This window comes from Corvus cornix, chromosome 4A (assembly GCF_000738735.6).
Source record: "Corvus cornix cornix isolate S_Up_H32 chromosome 4A, ASM73873v5, whole genome shotgun sequence".
Classification (NCBI taxonomy): Eukaryota; Metazoa; Chordata; class Aves; order Passeriformes; family Corvidae; genus Corvus; species Corvus cornix.
The window spans coordinates 16,945,643-16,964,843 of NC_047058.1; the positions used below are offsets into that span (position 1 = coordinate 16,945,643).

A 19,201-nucleotide genomic window follows, 5' to 3' on the forward strand; every position below is an offset into this window, starting at 1 on the left:
ACAGGGCTGGGACCTTCACCTGCAAAGGTGCTGAGCTGCTCCAGGGGGTGAGAAATCCTCTCTGGAGAGAGAAAGCTTGGGATGGGTCTGTGCGGGGCTCTTTGGGATCCTGGATCATTCCCTCTGGAATAGCAGGAATGGAGCTTTGGGAGCAGGCACCCATCCCTGGAGAGCTGGGTCCCACAGAGGCTGGGCAGATCAAATCCTGGATTCCCAGAGCCATTCCTGATGCTGGGATGGAGAATGGGGCTGTGAGAAGCAGAAACATCCCCTCCCATCCCCACAGATCCCTCTGGATGCAGGAACATCCCCTCCCATCCCTCTGGATCTCTCTGAAGCCCCCTGAGCAGCCCCATCCCGCTGGATAAAGCATTCCAGGGCAGCCTGGGGATGAGCCAGGCCGGGAGTTGCCCCATTCCTGCAGAATTCATGGAGAGGCCTGGAGCGGTTTTCCGTGTCCCATCATTCATTCATCATCCCTAAAAACACCCGGGGCAATGCCAGGACACCGGGATGGTGCAAGAGGGGGATGTGGGAATGTGGGAGTGACATTATGGATGCTGCAGGGGACAGCAGGACCTGAGTCGAGAATTCCCACCAGGAATTCCCTGGTGTTCTGCCCCTCTGCTCTCTACGCAAGTGAGCTCCTTATGGTGCCCTCATTAGCCAGGCGCAATTCCCCGGAGCGAATTCCCGGGAAATCGGGCACGTGCGGATCCCAAAGCTCCCGGGTGGGGTTGGCACATCCCCAGCTCTGAATGCACCGGCTGGATTTTGGGGAACTCCCGGGAAGATCAGGGGGGAAATGTCCGGGAGAGCCTCGCTGGCCAAAATCGGCTCCGGCTCAAGGAGTGGGACACGGGTGGCACTGATGCCACCGCAGCCGGGCAGGACATGGGACAAACGGGACAATTCCCGGCTGCAAGGGGAGGGAATCACCCCTTAGTGGGCCCAGCTGGATCCCGTTATCCCGAATGGGATCCCCAGCTGGATCCCGTTATCCCGGCTGAGATTCCCCGGGAACTCTCCCATAAAAGGCTCCCAAGCACCCCCCCTTTTCCATGCGCTGCTTTTCCTGGGGCCAAGATGGGGTCAGGGAGCTGCTTTGGGGTCGCTCTGCTCTGCTGGATGTTGGCTGCAGCCGCATCCTCCGATCCCTGGGGTTTTCCCCCGAGGAATTCCGGGACGTGGCGGCTGCGGGGTGACTCCTCCCGGGGCCGTGTCCCCGCCGTGTCGCAGCCCTGGGCTCGGGTGGATCTGTCGCAGCTGCGGGCGCTGGCCCCGCGCCCCGCGGTGGCCGTGCGGTGCCAGGAGGGGCAGCTGGCGGTCACCGTGCGCAGGGACCTCTTCGGCACCGGGCGCCCGGTGCGGGCAGCGGAGCTGAGCCTGGGCACGGCCTCCTGCCCGCCTCTGTCCCCAAACTCCGCCCAGGCTTTTGTCACCTTCGTGGCCGCGCTGCACGAGTGTGGCAGCACCCTGCAGGTGAGGGGCGTCGGGGCCAGGGTTGGGTGGTGAAGGTGTCACCCCTAGAGGTGCCCTGGTGCTGGTGGGGTTGGGGTGAGGAGTGCCCGGAGCAGGGGTGGGTTTTGGGGTGTGGATACCGTGGATGAGGTGCGCACTCAGCAGTGGGATTTGGATGCAGGAATTTATGGGATAATGGGTCCTGGAGGCTCTGTGACCTCCTTCAAGCTGGTGCCTTGTTGTGGTGCCACCACAGGGCTCTGTGGTGTTCTATAGGATTGGGAGCATGGCCTCTGTGTCCCGGCACAGTCCCTGCTGGTGCCGAGTTCATTTTCCTGATTTTTTCCCCTCTCCCAAATCCTCCTTCCAGGTGACCCCAGACTCTCTGATCTACAGAACGACCCTTTTCTACAAACCCACCCCTTCCGGCAACCCCCTCATCGTGAGGGCCACCCCAGCTGAGGTCCTCATTGAGTGTCACTACCCCAGGTGAGCGGCAGGGGCTGTCCCCACTCTGCCACTGCCCTGAGGTGGCAGTGCCATCCCTGGCAATTCCCATTGCTTCCCTTTAGGAAGAGCAACGTGAGCAGCGGTGCCGTGCACCCCACGTGGGCCCCGTTCCACTCCACGGTGGCAGCCCAGGAGCGGCTCCGCTTCTCCCTGCGCCTCATGGACGGTGGGTGCAGCCCTAGTGGCCTTGTGCCCCCAGTTCCCGGCTCCTGGGGACATCCTGGGAGCTCCAACAGGGCCAAAATGCCTCCCAAATCCACCCCATGGGTGTTGCCGTGCGTTTAAGAGGTCCCCAAAGTGACGCCATCCCCTGGGATCTGCATTCCAGATGACTGGAGTCGGGAGAGGCTCTCCAACAGCTTCCAGCTTGGGGACAGCCTCCGCTTCCAGGCTGATGTCACCTCAGAGGGCCACGTGCCCCTGCGGCTCTTCGTGGATCAGTGCGTGGCCACCGTGAGCCCCGACAGGAGCTCGTCCCCCCGCTACGCCTTCATCGACCTGGGCGGGTAAGGCCGGGCTCTGGGGCTGTCTGGAGGATCCTGGATTCCTGGGGAGAATCCTAAATGATTCCTGGTCTTTCTCCAGGTGCCTGGTGGACGGCAGGGCAGATGACACTGGCTCAGCCTTCATGTCCCCTCGGCCCCGGCCAGAGTCGCTGCGGTTCTTAGTGGATGCCTTCAAATTTGCGGGAGACGCCGGGAATTTGGTGAGGTGTTGTTCCCACCCCTCGTCCTCCTCCTTTCCCTATTTCTCCATGGAAAAAAGCCTTAAAAATCTCCAAGATTAATGAATTTTCCTTGCCTTCCCCTGCCAGCTCTACATCAGCTGCCACCTGCGGGTGACCCCGGTGGCCCAGGCCCCAAATCCCTGGAACAAAGCCTGTTCCTTCAGCAAAGCCAGCGGCCTGTGAGTGTCCCTGGTGTGGGGAGGGGGTACCTGCCCGTGGCAGGGGGGGTCACAGGTGATTCTGTTCCAGGTGGGCACCTCTGGAGGGCACCGCGGCCATCTGCAGCTGCTGTGACACCGGCAGCTGTCCCTCTCCTGGAGGAGATTCCCGGGAATTCCGTGCTCTGGCTGCACGGATTGGCAGGCGTGTGAGGAGGGCTGATCCCAGCCAGCGAGGTGTGTCCCAAAGGTGTCCCCAGGGCCCTTCAGGCCACAGTTAAAGGACAATCCCGGCTCTTCTCTGGTGTCGTTAGGGATGGGACTTGAAAAGGAAAGAAGGGAATTTTGGAGGGATATTAGAAAAAAATTCCATGTGGGTGGGGAGGTCCTGGCACTGTTCTCCATCCCTGGAAGTGTCCCAGGCCAGGCTGGAGCCACCTGGGGTAGTGGGAGGTGTCCCTGCCCTGGTACTGGATGGCCTTTGTGGTCCCTTCCATCCCAAACCATTCCCCGATTCTATCCTGACTGTGTCTTTGCATTTAAAACCCTTGGACTCTTTCAGTGTCCATCTTCCTCTGATTCCCAAATTCCAGCCTGAGCAGGAATTCCCTCTCCTGGGAACTCATTCCCATCTTTTTTCAGGTGGGCCCTCAGGGCCGACTGAGGCTGATGTCTTTGTGGGACCCTTGCTCATCCTGGAGCCAGCTCAGGGATTAATGAGCCCCTCTGGAAGTCCGGGATCAGCTGGGAACACCCCCCAGGGTAGGAGCTGTTGTGGGGTCTTTGTGGGGTTGCATCTCCAGGCCTCACCCGGGGGCTGATCCCGCTGTGAATTCCCAGTGATTTCACAAAGGGACTTCCTGGAACCACCCCCCTGAGCTGCTCTGGGAGCTCCTTCCCAGCGATTTCCCAGGGATTGGATGGAGGCTGGGAAGCCAAGTGCTGAGTGGGTTTTATCCCTTCCAGGTGCCTCTGGTGGAATTCCTGTGGTGATCCAGGGGCTCCTGCTGGCAGCGGCTGCTCTGCTGAGCCTGACTGCCCTGGGAATGCTCCTGGGAATGTGCTGGAAAAGGCTCTGCCCTCTGGGAATGTCCTCGTGATCCCAATCCCAATAAAGAGAAGCATTTGTCACTTCCTGGTGTCCTCTGTGGGGTGGAAGGGGACCCAGGTGGCTTGGGATGGGAATCCATCCTCCAGGAATGGATGGGATTGGGGATGTGGAGCTGCTGCCACATAGAAGAGATTCCCAAATCCCCTGGATTTGGGAGGTACAGGTGCATTTTTTCCAGAGGTTGTATCCATGGGAATGAATCCTAAACAAACAAGGTATGGCTCACATTTTAGGGAATTATTGGTGTTCTGAGTTCTAAATGATTTTCCTGATCTTGGAATTCCTGTTTTCCCTTCCTTATCGGGTGGGATGCAGGAATTAGCCTCCACAATCCCTTGGAGGATGCAAGGACAACTGGGATTCTGGGATTTTGGTTGGTTTTAGGGCTGAGTTTGGCTCCTCTGCAGGGGAAACCCTGATGTTGGGGATGGGAAAGGGCCAGAGGTGCTTTTGCTTTGCAGGGGCTGGATGGGAATGAATTCCATTTTTTTTAATGGAGTGTGGGAGCTCTGAGATGAGCACAGCAGTTGGGAGGCTGTCTCTGCTGTATGCAGGTGGAAGGCAGGACTGGGATTTGCACACCTAAATCTGCTGATTAGAACTCCATAAACCAACTCTCAGCTCAGATCTACCTGAGTGATCTCTGGCTCTTCTCCCGTGACAAAACTGGCACAGTCAGTAGGGTGGCAGATTCAATTACTGGCTGTTTAGGGAGGCATGGAATTCGACCTTCTCCAAGACGTTTTGAGGCTTGAGTGTTGAAAAATTGGAGTAATTGGGGCAAAGATAGAGGAACAGTTAAACTGCATGAGAGGGAAACTGAAAAATGGTGAAGGGAATAATATGCAAGATGTTGTAAATGTGGTTGGAAGCAGCATGCCATTGTAAGGAATACAAAGAAAAGGAAATGGGACTGTTACAAGATGAGTTTTAACAAAGAAAGCAGCAAGAAATGCTGTTACCTCTGTGAATAGAACAATTGCAGAAACAACTGGGCTGGGCGGAAGGAAAAAGAGTAGAGGACAAGCTAGAATTTATGATAAATTGGGTCCCCAATCCCACAGGCCCCATAAAGATCTATTAGTTAATTGCATCCCCAGAAGATTGGAATGGAGATATATAGAGGGACCCTGACTGGGAATTCAGGGATGAGAGTAATGAAGAGTGAATTAGGTGAATTGCAGTTTGAGGTGGCTCCTCTCATTAAAACTGAAGTGTCCCTTGGGCCCCAAGGGGATAACTAAAGAAATACCACCAGAGGCCATTCTGTGGGACTCTCTTCAACTGGATAATTTGCAAGAAAAATACGGCCAGAAGCCTGGCAAGAGTGGAACTGGGTATTTGTGGTGTCTCTTTAACTGGGGGAGATTGTATTAAACCCAAGGTGAAGCAGAGGGCTTTTGGGGGCCAGGGGTGTTTTCAACAGGACAGCCAGATTCTAACAATGAATCCCATTCTGTCCCACACTGAGCAGCTTACTGTGCAAGGGAATAGATGCTGGCAGATGAGGTAAACCCCTGCTATCCCTATATATTCATTAAACAACATTTAACCCTCTCTCTGCTCCTGTAGACCCCCAGGCCTTGAAGCTACTAATAGGGCAAACCCCTGGTCTTTTAAAAATCTATTCCCTTATGAAAAGAGATCAACCAAAGGGAACAGTGGAGGTAAACATCACATAGAAGGGGTAACCAGTTTGGAGTATCCCCACTGAGACTTGTCTTATTTCCCTTTCCAGGAACCACACTGGGTTATACCAAAGTACCAAAGCCCAGCAATGTGACCCAGATCTAGTTTATCCATCAACAAGCCTGAGGGATGGGGTGAAAACCCCCAGGTCTTTCATTTGTACAAATCAGGGTGGTAATGGTTGTAATCGTGTTTAAGCCTGAGTGCAGTGCCGTGACAATCACTAAAAAGCAAGCTGTAATTGTACAAATTTAGGAGTCCTGCCCATTAACGTGGATTTGGCAGAGGGAGATGTAAGCAGAATATCTGAAAGACAAAACCCAAAAACTGAAGTGGAAATGTACTTGCTTAGTTTTCAGTGTGGTTCCTTTGAAAAGGGGTATAGATCTAAGCAGGCTGGTGGCTGTTCAAGGAGTGCTACATCAGAGGAATACACGAAAAGAGAAATATTATCAGACATAATGTATCTATTTATGTTGGAGATATAATTGAATTGAAACTGGGATTGTTTATATCAGCACGGCAAAAATTACCTTACCCCCCACACTGTATCCTACTACCCCTTGGACCCTGTTGGAACCTTGATTGGAACACAGATTTCTGAAATTGAGCCCAATGGTATTAAAATGACAGGCCAGCAACAAGTGATACTTAATCCATTATGGAGCCTCAGGCAAGTGGAACTGTCACTGCAGGTTAATATCTCTGCACTTAAACCTTCCTGCTTATCGTTCCTAAATACATCTGTACAGGCTGCTCACAGAGCTGGGCAGGTGAGCCCTCACCTCTCCAAAATGAGCTAGGAGAGGTGTGACTGGCATCCCAGGGACAGGATTAGGAGCATTCAATAAGCAGCACGGATGCTGATGTTTTGGAAAACGAATTAAGCTTGGCAACAAGTGATTTGTATGAGCAAGAACACCCTTTAAAATCTTTTGTTGACATTAGGGGCTAGTCAATGGCTCTTGGCTGGTATATTGTCTAAATGGTAAAGAATTAAGGAAAAAGGACACCCACCTAATTGTAGATGCACTTGGCATCATCCAGAATAATGTTTCCACAGCTCTCAGCCGTATCCAAGCTCAGTTGCAGGTGCAATCTACTACAGCAATAGCTATAAGGGAGGATGATGAGGGCACCTTACCCACGGAGATTCAAAAGGTAATTTGGGAAAAAAATTTCAATTAAAAAGTTTTCAAAAAACATTTATTTTAATTCAAAAAGTATTTCCAGTCTTGGTGGTATCTAGTAAACGTCACTTATGACCCCACCAGCAGTAGGGCCCCAGCTTTTGTCTTAACCATATGCAATGTTTAATGGTTGGACTCAATGATTTTAGAGGTGATTTCCAATGTAAATGATTCTATAAACCAAATCGTTGTGCTGGGATTGAATCAGCATGGAATTGTACTCTGTTAGAAGCTGGAGAATGGGCCTAGCAAAATGGGAACAAATGGCAAACTGCCACTGCTGCCACGTGGGTAGTGCAGAAATAACAAGGATTTATTTGTGAATGTAATACTGTTAAGACCCAAGACATTTGTCCTGACACTGAACAAAATGTTTGTAATTGTGAAATACATCCCAGGGAGACCTCTGACACTGTACTTGGATGTGTTGGGAATGGATGTGTTTGCAAGAGAGCCTTTTGCTATTCTTTATTTATAGAGGATACACACAATCCCTCAAATATCTGTAATTTCATTAAAATCATGGGGTGCAACTTTAACTATGCAGTCACAACCCACCATGTCCCAGCCGGAGTGAAGAAAGCTGGAAAACATCACTGGTGAGAAAATCTGCTCAGGTGGTCACCAACAGTCATGGGAGCTATGAATTAGATGTTCCACCTAATTGTAGTCTTGTGTTTTGTGTTCATGGTTATACCTTTGTTTATATGTCAAGTTACATCTTATATCAAAGCTATGAGTGAATGTGTGGGTATTAAGGAATCAGCAAATCTGATATATTACCTTATTTACCAGCCTATTACCCACTCACTAAATTAACTTCCAGCTCAGATCTGCCTGAATAATCCCTGACTCTTCTGCTGTGACATGGTGGGGGACATTCATTGAGTTGAAGGTGCACTGTGGGATTTTAAGTCATCTTTTCTCCTGTTGTGCTTCAATTTTCCCCCCCTTGTTGAGAATCTCCGTCCTCTGTTGGTTCATCTCACTTTCCAGCTTGCCATGAGTGGGGTGGGGTGGATTTGTGCTCAGTGGCTTTTTCCCCAGCTGAGAGGGGACACTGAGGGGTTTCCGAAGCTAAACCAGTGTGGGAACTGGTATTACACTTGTTCTGCCTCGTGCCATCTAGGTCTGGAATGGGTGGAATAGGAGGAATGGGCTGTGGAATGGAGAGCCACTTGCAGATGTGCTGGAGGTAGAGATGCTGTGGTTGTTGTGGTTTGCAGCTGGGTTAGGACACGAGCTGACAGTGCAGAGCACAAAAAGGAGCCAAAACCCACCTGAGTGACCCAGACTGGAGGTGCTGCATCTTTAATGTGTCTATGTCCAAACTTCTAGGAACTCTTTACATAAGAACAAACCTGATCCCATTAAAATTAAAGGACTTTAAATCCCTCAATCCTTCTGCTGGCATTGCAGACTTCTGCCTGTGTTGTAATTTCAAAGAGCTGCCATTCTGGGGCTTAAAAGTGGCATCTAAGGGACAGTCACGAAGCATTTAGGGAGCAAACCGAGCTTTAAACAGCTGCAAAGATAGCCAAGGGCTGGGAGCTGAGTCCTGCTGCCTCTGTGTGTATATTAGCATTGGATTAGATAGTGGCCTGGCTTGTTTGCCTCGCTGATGATACCAGATGACTTCTTGGCCCGCTGCATCAGCTGGAGAAAAACAGCTGAACAAATGGAGATGCGCAGGTGATCTGCAGTTCAGTTGTTTTCTGTCTTGTGGGTTTTGGCTTTTATTTTTTTGTTGTGTTTTTCACTGCTGAGCTCTGAGGGGATTTGGATATTTGACTCTCCCCAGCCTGCTGGCCTTGGCAGGAAGGTTTTAACTTTTCAGCACTGAGTAAGGTAACTGTGAGAGTGTGAATGTTTCAGCCAGCTTGGACGAGGAGCTGATTTATTGTTCAATAGAGCCACTGAGGAGCTGGAAATGGGATGTGATTTATACTCAGGGCCAGTGCTGGCTTGCTGGGATGAATTCTGTTCACGGCATCACCTGTGAGTGCAACCTTCCCTCCCCTTTGCTTCCACTGGGATCCCCACTGCTGCTCCCCCCATTTTCTTCTCCCTGCCCACACAGGATTAGGCAGCCCAGATATAATCTCTTCATCCCTACTGAACTGCTGAGAAATCCTGTGCCAGCTGTTTTTGAGAAGGAAAAAAAAAAAAAAAAAAAGCGGCTCTTTTCTAATTTACAAAACTTAGAGGGGGGGGAGGGAGGGAACGTGGGGTGTGGAGAAACCGGGGAGAGAATAATTGGGCAATTCCCGGCATCCTCGATGGCAGCTCTTAAGCAATTACGGGGACTCAGCAGCACCCTTATCACAGCACGTTCTGGGAGATTAACCGTCTGCTCAGCTGGCAATTAGAGCTGGGGAAATGGGAAGCTGCCACTTAGCTCTGACTTTGCAGCGGCTGTTTGCACTTCCCCGAGCCGGGCTCCAGGCGCTGGAGGGAGGGCTGTGAGTATCTGTGGGGAGGATTAAGGGTGAGCTGCCTTTCCCATGCTGGGAGACAGGCTTGTGGACAGGGTGGCTGGAAAGGAATAAAGGCTGGGCTCTGTTTTCTTTCGTAGTTCCTTTCTTCTGTCAATCTGGAAAGCATGAGCTGCTCACTGGTCCCTTGTTTCACCCTGTTCTAACTTTCCTTCCATCTTTCTTTGCGACTTTGGGCCACTTTGCTTGCTGATGCCATTTGTGAACGCACCAGTGTTTATGTGCCAGCTTCATTTGCACGGGGAAAACGCTGAGCTGAGAGAGAAATTTGTGTCTCTGCCCGGGCCATTGGACCTCCTGTGAGCTCCTGCTCAGGTCAGCAGGGTGCATTTTTTGGTGTTTTTGCTACTGAAGAGGTTAATGAACCTTCCTACGTCTTGTGCTGTGGTGCATCACAGGACCTGAATGACAAAAGATCCTTCAGCCTCAGTTGCTTTGGGGACTTCTGGTGCTTTGTGTGGACACACACTGGCCCAACCGAGAGGGTGGCAAGCCCTCATCTCTGGCCTCCACAGAACTCTGTGGGGTTTAGTACTGCACTAAGGCAGTACAGGGACGCTTGCCCAGCTCCTTTGGCGGGGTTCAGAGTCTCAGATAAAAGACAAGGTAAGGAAAGGACTGGAATATGGAGGCAAAGACAAGTCCCTGCTGGTCCCTTCAGCCCTGTTTGCATCCCCCAGGCAGGCAGAGCGTCGGCATGGCCCGGGTTGATGGTCTGTGCTGCGGGTTGAGCAGCCACACCTGTCCTGCCCAGCAGATCCCCTGCTCCTGGGGAAAGCCCCCTGCTTTTCCATGGCTTTAACCCTGCTGATGTGAAGGGCTGTGGCAGGTGTCCACCGTGGCTGTGCTGGCCACAGGAATGCTAGGCACCAAGGAGTCACAGAGGGAGTGGCTGCCACCGGGAGCCTCTCTCCTGCGGGCTCAGCAGGACCCTCACGCTTTGGAATTAGTTTCAGGATTTCCGCTCCCCCCCCCCCCCCGCCCTTGCCGATTTATCTCTCGAGTTTTCTAGGCCAGCTGTCCTCCTTTATTATCCTCACGCTACCTATTTATCTTGTCTGGCCCCTCTCCTCCCCGCTTCCCTCCCCCTGGTTTGCCTGTCCGTGGCTGAGCTCCTGCCCGCCAGCAAAAACAAGGCATGGTGGCAGAGCGTGACAGATCCCGCTGGAGCCACATCATCCCGACAGCCGGGGCCGACTCAGCAGAGTCCCCACTCGCTGTCCCCTGCACCCAGCCCGGCTGTGGCAGGAAGGTGCCCGAGCACCTTGGACAGCGCTGCTCCTGCTCTGCCGGCTCCGAAAGGCGCGGGGAGGAAGGCGGTGCCATCCCCTTCACCCGTGTGGTGTGCTGTAGAAAGCAAACCAGTGGGAGATCCCAAGTCACAATTACAGTTTAATAGGAAAATTAAGATAAAGGCAAAAATACAGAAACACTGGCTTAAACTGCCAGAGTCAGGATACAACGTGCCACCCTGCCGGGCAGGGTGGTGGTAGCAGTCCCATTAAATGGCGGCTGCAATCCCGTTGATGTGGTGATCGTGTGGAAGGGTCTGATGCTCCTCTGAAGGTCCAGCAGTGGTTATGCAGCTCTTGTCCTCTCGGAATCCAGTAGGCAAGGCTAGTGGTGTTCCAAACCTCGGATTATATCCGGCTAGGAATGCTTGGTTCCTCCCCCTGGGTGGAGCGTCTCATAATGGGATGGTGTCATTTTATGAGTCATGCAATGAGGCCTTGATGGCCCATTAACAGAAGATATCTCCTGGAGGGAGGTATCAGATAAAGAACACTGCCCCACCTGTGTTTAACAGCTGGCTCATTAACAGAAGATATTTTTCCGGAGGGAGTTATCAGGGATGAGTCATGGAAGAGATAAAGAGCACTGCCTCACCTGGTTTTAACATCTTATGAAGATGGGGATAGAATACATACTTTTGGTTACATCTTACCTTGTAACCTATGACGTGCTCAGGACAGCTCCTGCCCAACCCCTTCCTGCCACTCTCGCTCCTCTGACACCCCCAGGGCAGTGCTGGCCTCAACAGACACCACAGGTCATCCTTCCTGAAAGTCCCTGGTTGTGGTCACTGGGCCTCTACACATGGCCTTGGTGGGGACAGAACAGCCTGTTTGCTCCAAACATTAATTATTATTAATAATAATAACAACAACAGTAATAGCATTCCTCAGTTTTGTCGCCTGTTTTGGGCATCAGGTGTTCAGAGGGACTGGCCCAAGGGGTAGGATGGAGGAGATGAAAGTCCTGGCCTAGCGTGGCTGTGGATACAAGGCAGAGCCCAGGGGCTGATATCTGGACAACCAACAGCAACAACAACAATCCCCCAAAACAAATAAACAAAAAAATCCCCCAAACCACCCCCACCACCAAAAAAACCCAAAAATCAAACAAAAAAACCCCCCCAAACTGCCAAACCAAAAAACCACCCCAAAACAAAACCAACCAAGCAAACCCCCCTAAAAAAGAATCAAACCAACCAATCAAACAAAAACCCCCAAAAAATCCTCCCAAAACCCCAACAAAAAAATCCCCAAACCCAACCAAAAAAAAAAATAACCCCCCCCCCCCCCCCCAAATCAGTCATTTGTAGCTGCAGGTATTATAAACAGAGCCTTTGCAGCACCCTGCTTTAACTTACCTCTTGCTCCGCCTTCTGCTGGCCTCCAGCCACTGTGCCCAGCCATGAATGTACCAGATGGAGCCTTCAGTCAGAGAAGGACAATAGAAGTAGGTGTAGGAAACCCTGCACCAAAATATCCTGTGCATAATTTTATTCCCTCTTATCCCACATGCCAGCTCTATCCCACAGCAGAGCTCTCATCTGAAATCAGACATGCTGAGCAGAAATAGCCTGATGCTTCAGAGATGTGCCTTCAGAGCCTGGAGAGAAACTAACCCTTCATTGCCCACAGCTGTAGGACACAGATGTGCCTCAGCCTGGCCTTTCCCAGATCCATGTTGTGCCTCTTTCAGAGCTTCTGGGAAGCTTCAGGCTTGCATGTGTGTTGTGTGCCAAGGCAACAGCACATGCAGGATCCCAGGGAAGGGCCAGAGGGCTGATGGAGGTGAGATGTTGTAGTAGAGCTGATTTACAAGCTCAGGCCTCTGGGGCAAGGCTGTGCAAAGCCACAGCTATGCCTCCAGGTGTGCAGAACATCACCAGCCCCTCTGGCAAGGGGAACAGGAACGAAATTGAGACTGAGCTGTACTTTCCCAGTCACACTGACTCCTTCTCCATCATTCTGGCACTGTCAAACCTTATCACGATCCCCCTGACAAGCTTCTGGGGTAAAGCAAAGGCAAGGAAAAGCAAATAGTGAAATTTCTTTTGACTTCTGGAAGCAACAGGAAGGTGGCAGAGCCTTTGATGCCTTGTTCAGCTTAGCAGGCAGAGATGTTCCAAATGGCTCTGACTCAGCACAGCTGGAGTGCTTTATGAGCCACAGTGTGGAGTGCTCAGTGTGGCCCTCAATGGAGAGCACAAAGGGCTGTGTGCAGTGTCCCACCTGCCTGGAGGCTTGGAGAGGTACACGAGTCTTAATCAGCGAGAATCCCACTGGAAAAAACAAAAAATCAACAAAAGCTGTTTGGCAAAGGCCCTGCCTGGTGGATTGAAAATGTGGATGCCTGCTTTGGATGGGCAGGGAGGGCATGGGAACTCCTGGAGCATTTGGAGATATGAATTGCCCATCAGGAAAAGGACAGACCAAGCCCAAAAGATCTGGAGGGGAAGCCGACCTTGTTCTGCTGTACTTAAATCTGCAGGGCTGGTAGAAGTAGAGAACAGGGTAACTATGGTCCTACCTCCCAAAATAGAAGTAAATCTGGGGTCTGGAGGGAGAGAGAAAGAGAGCTGGAGGGGGATTTTTGACAAGGAATAACATTAAACTGAAGGAGGGTAGATTTAGATCAGATATTGGGAAGAAATCCTTCCCTGTGACGGTGGGGAGGCCCTGGCACAGGTTGTCCAGAGAAACTGTGGCTGCCCCTGGATCCCTGGAAGTGCCCAAGGCCAGGTTGAACAGGACTTGGAGCAACCTGGGGTAGTGGAAGGTGTCCCTGCCCATGGCAGGTGGGGTAGACCAGATGGTCTTTAAGGTTCCTTCCAAGCCAAACCAGTTTGTGATTCCATAAATCCTTAGGTTAAGCTGTGCAATTGCAGTGCACCATTCCACTGGGCAAATTATCCAGTGTTCTTGTGGGATCTGCTCTTATCTGGGATGTAACACAGGAAAGGCAAAAGCTCAGGAGAAAAAAGCCAATGGAAAGTGACTCCTGCAATGCAGAAAGCAGGACCTGCATCTTTTTGTTGATGGAGGAAGGTGCCTCCATCTCTGTCCTCAGGGCCTAATTCCCTCTCCAGAAAACAGGCTGAGTGCACCAATGAAGACATCATTTTTCAGGACCCTTGCACATGATGGGCTGGGAAAATTGTTATTTTTAAGACAGCCAAACTTTTGGAGAGAGAGAGATAGAAAATTTTATATTAGCGAGGGACTGCAGAGGCTGTGGGTGACTGCACTGTTTGATGTTATTGTGCTGGGCTCGGGCCTGAGAGGGACTGGTAACCTCTAGAAGGATTAGAGAGAACATGGAAAGGAAAACCCTGAATTTGGATTAAAGATGTTTAAAAGTCTCTTGTATCAGCAAGCTCTTTTCTCCAGGAGAGATTAGGAGTGCAGCTCCTCTCGACAGCTCTGTTAATCTGGTCTCCATGGAAACAGGATGATGTTAGTGGTGACACACTCCCCTAAATGGCTTTTCAGCAGCCGTGTTAAGGGGGGAGACTGGCTTTGGTTTGTCACCCAAACCTGCTTAGTTTGTCCCCTGTCAGTCCCTGGCAGCTGCTGCTGGGGGATTTTTGTGCTGCTCATTTTGTGCCCCCATGCCGCAAAGATTTTGCTGGAGAATTCACAGGCTCAAGCCTCCACACCGAACTCAAACCAGCCCAGAAAAAGCCACAGACTTTCACACAACCATGTTTTTGCTGGTGCTGCTGAATGGGACAGGCTGTGGCTGTTTTGCAAACGTCTCCCACCCTCCTACACTGCCCAGTGTGACCGAGTGACCTCCTTATTGTGAGGCCATATGCAGGAGGTCTCTGGGGTCTGCTGCAGTGACCACTCTTGCACTGAGACGTGGACAAAGCATCGAGCAAGAAGTTGGGAAATTCACCAAATTAAAGCAAACCCAGCCTTGCAATGCTCAGCCAGCAGTAAACAGTGAAGCAGAGCTGGTGCAGCTTTGCTCTGTGCCTGGCTGGGCAGGGGACAAAAAAAAAGCCTGTCCCAGGGATTTGCCTCAGAATGCAACCTGGACGTGCTAACGTGGCCATCCAGGCTGGGGGTGAAACGGTGGGTGGCTTGTAAACGTTCCCTGCATCTTTCTAAACCCCTTTTCATCCTGAGTCACACGCAGAAGAGCGTGGGTGAGTGTGAGTAGGCAGAGGGAGAGGGGTGGTAGGGCTGCATGAATTTGGATATGCACATCAGCTATCAAACACAGTGCAAAATTGCTGTGAAAGCAATGAAAAAAGATAAATTTCATGTCACAGTCTTCAGATGATGAGCTACTGCTGTTACTGCTTTCTGTGTTAGTGGAGTTAAAGTGGGACTTGCTTGTTGAGATTAGCAGGGAGTCTTCCGCACCTCTTCTCTCCTCTTCCTTACTCTTCCCTCTTTTTCTCCCCACGGCTCTACAGTTGCATTTCCCAGCGGATCTTGGCCAGGTGTGTGGGACTGCTGCTGCCTCCACTCCTTTCAGTTCAGTCATGGGTTTGGCTAAAGGAAGTTGAAACAAAGAAAACAAATCGTAGATGACCTTTATAACTCCCTGACTCCAGCTCATGCTTCAATAACGTTTTATGCCATCAGCTAACTCGACCTAGACCTGGAACTGTGTACTTAAAAACATCGTGAAACTGAAGAGTTGAGGGACAGGCTTTACCAGTGGTCATGAAACTGAAGAGTCGAGGGAGAGGCTTTATCAGTGGTCTTGTTGGCCTCACTGTGAGCTCAGCCCTAAATCAAACCTCAGAGATTTTCAGCCTAAAAACTCCACAGCAATCCCAGCTTCCCTAGCAGAGCAGCTCGCTGCCTTTCCTGGGGCCACCTGGAATTGCACCAGAACAAGTCCCTGGGTGTTCCCTGTAAATCCCATTGCTTTCTCAGCCCATGTGACAGTTTCCACAGAAAACAAGTCTAGTTCAAACAGCCACTTCAGATTTAATCTATGAATGATGGCTTGAATTAAAGACCAGCTACAGCAGCTCAGTGCCACTAACACCAGGAAGCCTATGGAAGCCCTGGTCTGGCTGTGAGTGACAGGGCTCTCTACACAGCTGCCCAGGTGGCCCTTTCCCAGTTATAGAGCCCTGGGGAGGAGCCCTGCAGCCTCATGTATCATGTAAAGAGTCACTCTATTCCAGAAAGCAGGCAGCAGCTCCCATGTGGGCTATACCTCAGCAGTCGTAATTTGTCCCAGTTTATAAATGCTCTTCCTGGAGTGCCAGGTCCCAGTGACATGTATGAGGCAAGCTGTGATCTCTCTGGCCTGTGAATCATCTCTGATAATGGAGATCCTGCTGCCTGACTCCTACTTTTGTCAGGTGTACAGCACCAGAGTTTGTGGATGCACCCAGAGAGAGCTCCCTGGCACTATGGCAAGGGAGATGATGTCCTCCCTCTGGAGCACAGCTCCAGTGGACATCACCTGGGAGGGATGCTCCTCACGACAGAACAGGGTGGTACTCTTCACCTTTTCTTTCCCTGAGGGGTGTTTCTACCTCCCTGACCCAGTCTGGGGAAGATTCAGCCTTTTCCTTCCTCTCCCTTCACATTCATGCCTTCTCCCAGCACCAAGGCCATATTAAGTCTGAATTTTCCCCTCTCTTGCCCTTGGAGCTGTTCAATGCCTGGCCCATGTGCAATAGCGTCCAGCAATAAGGGGAAAACTTTGGGTCTCAGCATCTACTTCTGCTTCTCCCTCTGGAGCATCAGCGTCTTGGCCTCCATCCCTGGAATCGGTTCAGAACCCTGCTCTGCGCACCAGCGTCCTCTTCATTGTGGCCACAAGAGCGTTGCCCTTTGTCAAAGTGAAGATGGCATCAAAAACTGTGGGAATTAGTAATGGACATGAGCTCCATCTTGGAGGGCGAGAGCATCTGCTGGGAGCAGCACTCAGGTGATGCTGCTGGAGGCACTGGCTGGTGGGTGAGGTGTCTTGGGTGCTCTGCCTGCCTCCGCTTCACCCGTCTGGCACAGCTGACAGGGTGTTGTTTCCTCGCTCTGCATCTCCTTTGCAGCCAGGGTAACAACACCTTGTGGGGGTGAGGGTGGATGTTCATTGGCATTTGTCATCGACTCGCCTGCAAGCACCCTGGGGAGGCCTATAAATAAGTGAGGGGCTGTGATTCAGCAGCCACTGGAGGAGAGGCAGCTGCCACCGTGTCCATTTCATGATCACTTCAAAAGCCTCGAGCCTTTATTTGATTTGTGTTTTAGCATTAAATTTGCAAGAGGCCCCTTCACAAGTGGAGCAGGGGAAGACGACCTGCTGTGCCTCTGGGAGGGTAGGAAGGACAGTGTGGAAGGAAGCACTGTGGTAACAATGCAGCCCCTGGGAGTGATTGCAGGCTCCACCGCAGCACCCTCCTTCCTTATTGATGTGCACCTGCTTTTATGTTTCTCTCCTCTTCTATTTGCTCTGGTGGGTTTTTCTGATGCCTGTTATTGCTGGGCAGAGAGAGGCAGTAAAAGAAATTGTTCAGGCCAGGCTTGTGGGGAAGCAAGCAGGTGTCTGGCTGTGTTATCAAGGTAGCAATGCTTCTGTGTCTCTGAGTCAGAGATGGGACTAGTATGAGACTGAGTGATCAGAGCAAAAAGCACAACTGTGTTCACCTCGAGGCTCTGAGCAGCAAAATTGCAGCTTGGATTTAGGTTTAGGTCACTGAGCTCAACTTTGCTCATTTAATTCACCCGGTGCTTTGGGACTTTATTGGCAGTCATGGTTTTGTGGAGCTGTGTGGGGCTGCACCTGCTGGGACGTGCTGAGGTGAAGGTCCTTTCCTCTGTGTGTGTATGAATTTCAGGATGAAACTACAGAACTGGAGCAGCTCTATTTTCTGTAGGGTTTCTGTGGTCTGCCCTCTGCTAAAATAGCCTTAGTGAAGGCCTTGGCTTTGTGTCTGTTTGGGAGGGAGGGTGTTTGTCTGTCCCTCATGTCAGGGGGGGTTAAAACGTGCTGAGCATGGTTGTCCATTTCCACACTGATGTTTTGTGGGAAGGGGAATCAGTTGGCCCACAGGGTGGTGAACAGCAACCACAGGAGCATGTCTGCCCTAGGAGATCCTACTGACTCCATGTGGACCCAGCAGCAGCAACACTGAGCTCCACTACTGGCTCAGAACCACCTGAACGTCAGTCCCGTGATGTCTCTGCAGCTTGGTGAGTGACAACTCCCTCTATGCCCTGCATGAGAATGTGGAAACAGCCACAGAGGCACCACAGGCTTCTTCTGAAGCACAGCCAGGGTGGAGGGAAGATCCCTCAGCCAGGTCACCCTGCAGCTCTCCCTGTTTCTAATGAAGCCTCGTTCCTGATGGCCACTCAGCCCCTTCTGCTTTCAAGTCAACAAATCACCAAAAAAAAAAAAAAAAAAGGTAAAAAGCAGAGAGGAGGAAAAAAGACAGAATGATATATTTTTGTTCACTCTCTCTCTCTCCTTCTTCATTCCTTTGAGCCATTTTTAACCCAGGCTAATTCAGCTGGAAATATTAATAACCCTATAAGGACGCCACCTCCTTGTAATGAAGTGTAAAGGTCACTTCTGCTCAAATCACACAACTCTTTCATTTTGTTCTCTGCAAGGAACTGCTCCTCTCTTTAATTATTCAGTTTGCTTTTATATTGCAGCCGCTGCTCTCCTGTCTCTAATCTCTGACACTTCCCCATTACGCAAGTCCCCAGGAGGCTGGGCGATGTCACCTGCTGGGTCACCACCAGGGCCTGGATGTTGAGAGCAGCAGCTGGGATCTGCCTGGTGGGGGAAGGAGAGGCTGGATGTGGAGAAGAAGAGCTGACTCTTGGGTTCCAGTGTAATTTCTTTGATGCTGTGAGTCAGCTGGTGTTTCTTCAGGGTGTGGGCATTGCAAAATGTGTTAATTTTTGGTTGAGTTGAATCCTCATGGATGAGGTGGCAGTTGAGGAGATGGATAGGAGAGGGGCTGGAGGGGAGTTGGGGCATTCCTGTCCTCCTGAGTCACCTGATGGGTGGATGGAGTTGGCAGGCTGTGGGATGGGAAGTGACCTCTCTGTGGTCACTCCTCACTGAGGAAGGTAATTGTTTGCAAGGCCCTAAGATGAAGCAAAACCTCTCAGATCCATGCACTGTCCTCCACTCTCAGATGTCTCTTGGGCTGTGATATCCATGGACAGGGAGAACAGAGGCAGAAATCACAGCATCGTGCTGCAAATGTGAGCACTCCTGGGACAGGCCATGCGAGTCACCAGCACAGAAAGGGGCGATGGATTTGGGAAAAGCCGTTCTCTAGGGATGAATTTGGGGTCACATGGAAGTTCCTCCTGGACAGATGTTCAAGAGAGGGCTGGGGAATGGGGAAGTAGGACCACGCTGTTCAGCCTGGAGAAGGGAAGGCTCAAGGGAGACTAAAGGGTCTCCAAAAGAGCTGGAGAGGGACTTTAGACAAGGATATTTAGTGATGGGACAAGAGGTAATGGCTTTAAACTGACAGAGGGCAGGTTTAGATTAGATCTTAGGAAGAAATTCTCCCCTGTGAGGGTGGTGAGGCCCTGGCACAGGTTGTCCAGAGAAGCTGTGGCTGCCCC

General features: G+C 51.3%; 1 protein-coding gene and 1 long non-coding RNA gene across 2 annotated transcripts; both read left to right on the top strand.

Annotated features, from left to right (window-relative positions):
* Positions 1-1,062: 1,062 nt before the first annotated feature.
* Positions 1,063-3,987, top strand: LOC104691729 (zona pellucida sperm-binding protein 3-like). The gene is made up of 9 exons (XM_039572027.1): positions 1,063-1,482; positions 1,832-1,950; positions 2,034-2,137; positions 2,300-2,477; positions 2,557-2,677; positions 2,786-2,877; positions 2,948-3,093; positions 3,499-3,618; positions 3,823-3,987. Exons 1-9 carry the CDS (start codon positions 1,087-1,089, stop codon positions 3,954-3,956), a joined length of 1,410 nt encoding a protein of 469 aa, XP_039427961.1. The 5' UTR covers positions 1,063-1,086; the 3' UTR covers positions 3,957-3,987.
* Positions 3,988-9,188: 5,201 nt separating this feature from the next.
* Positions 9,189-18,465, top strand: LOC120412030. Its single transcript, XR_005604691.1, has 3 exons — positions 9,189-9,308; positions 17,699-17,800; positions 18,269-18,465. It is a non-coding gene; the product is annotated as an uncharacterized LOC120412030 (long non-coding RNA).
* The last annotated feature ends 736 nt before the right edge of the window (positions 18,466-19,201 follow it).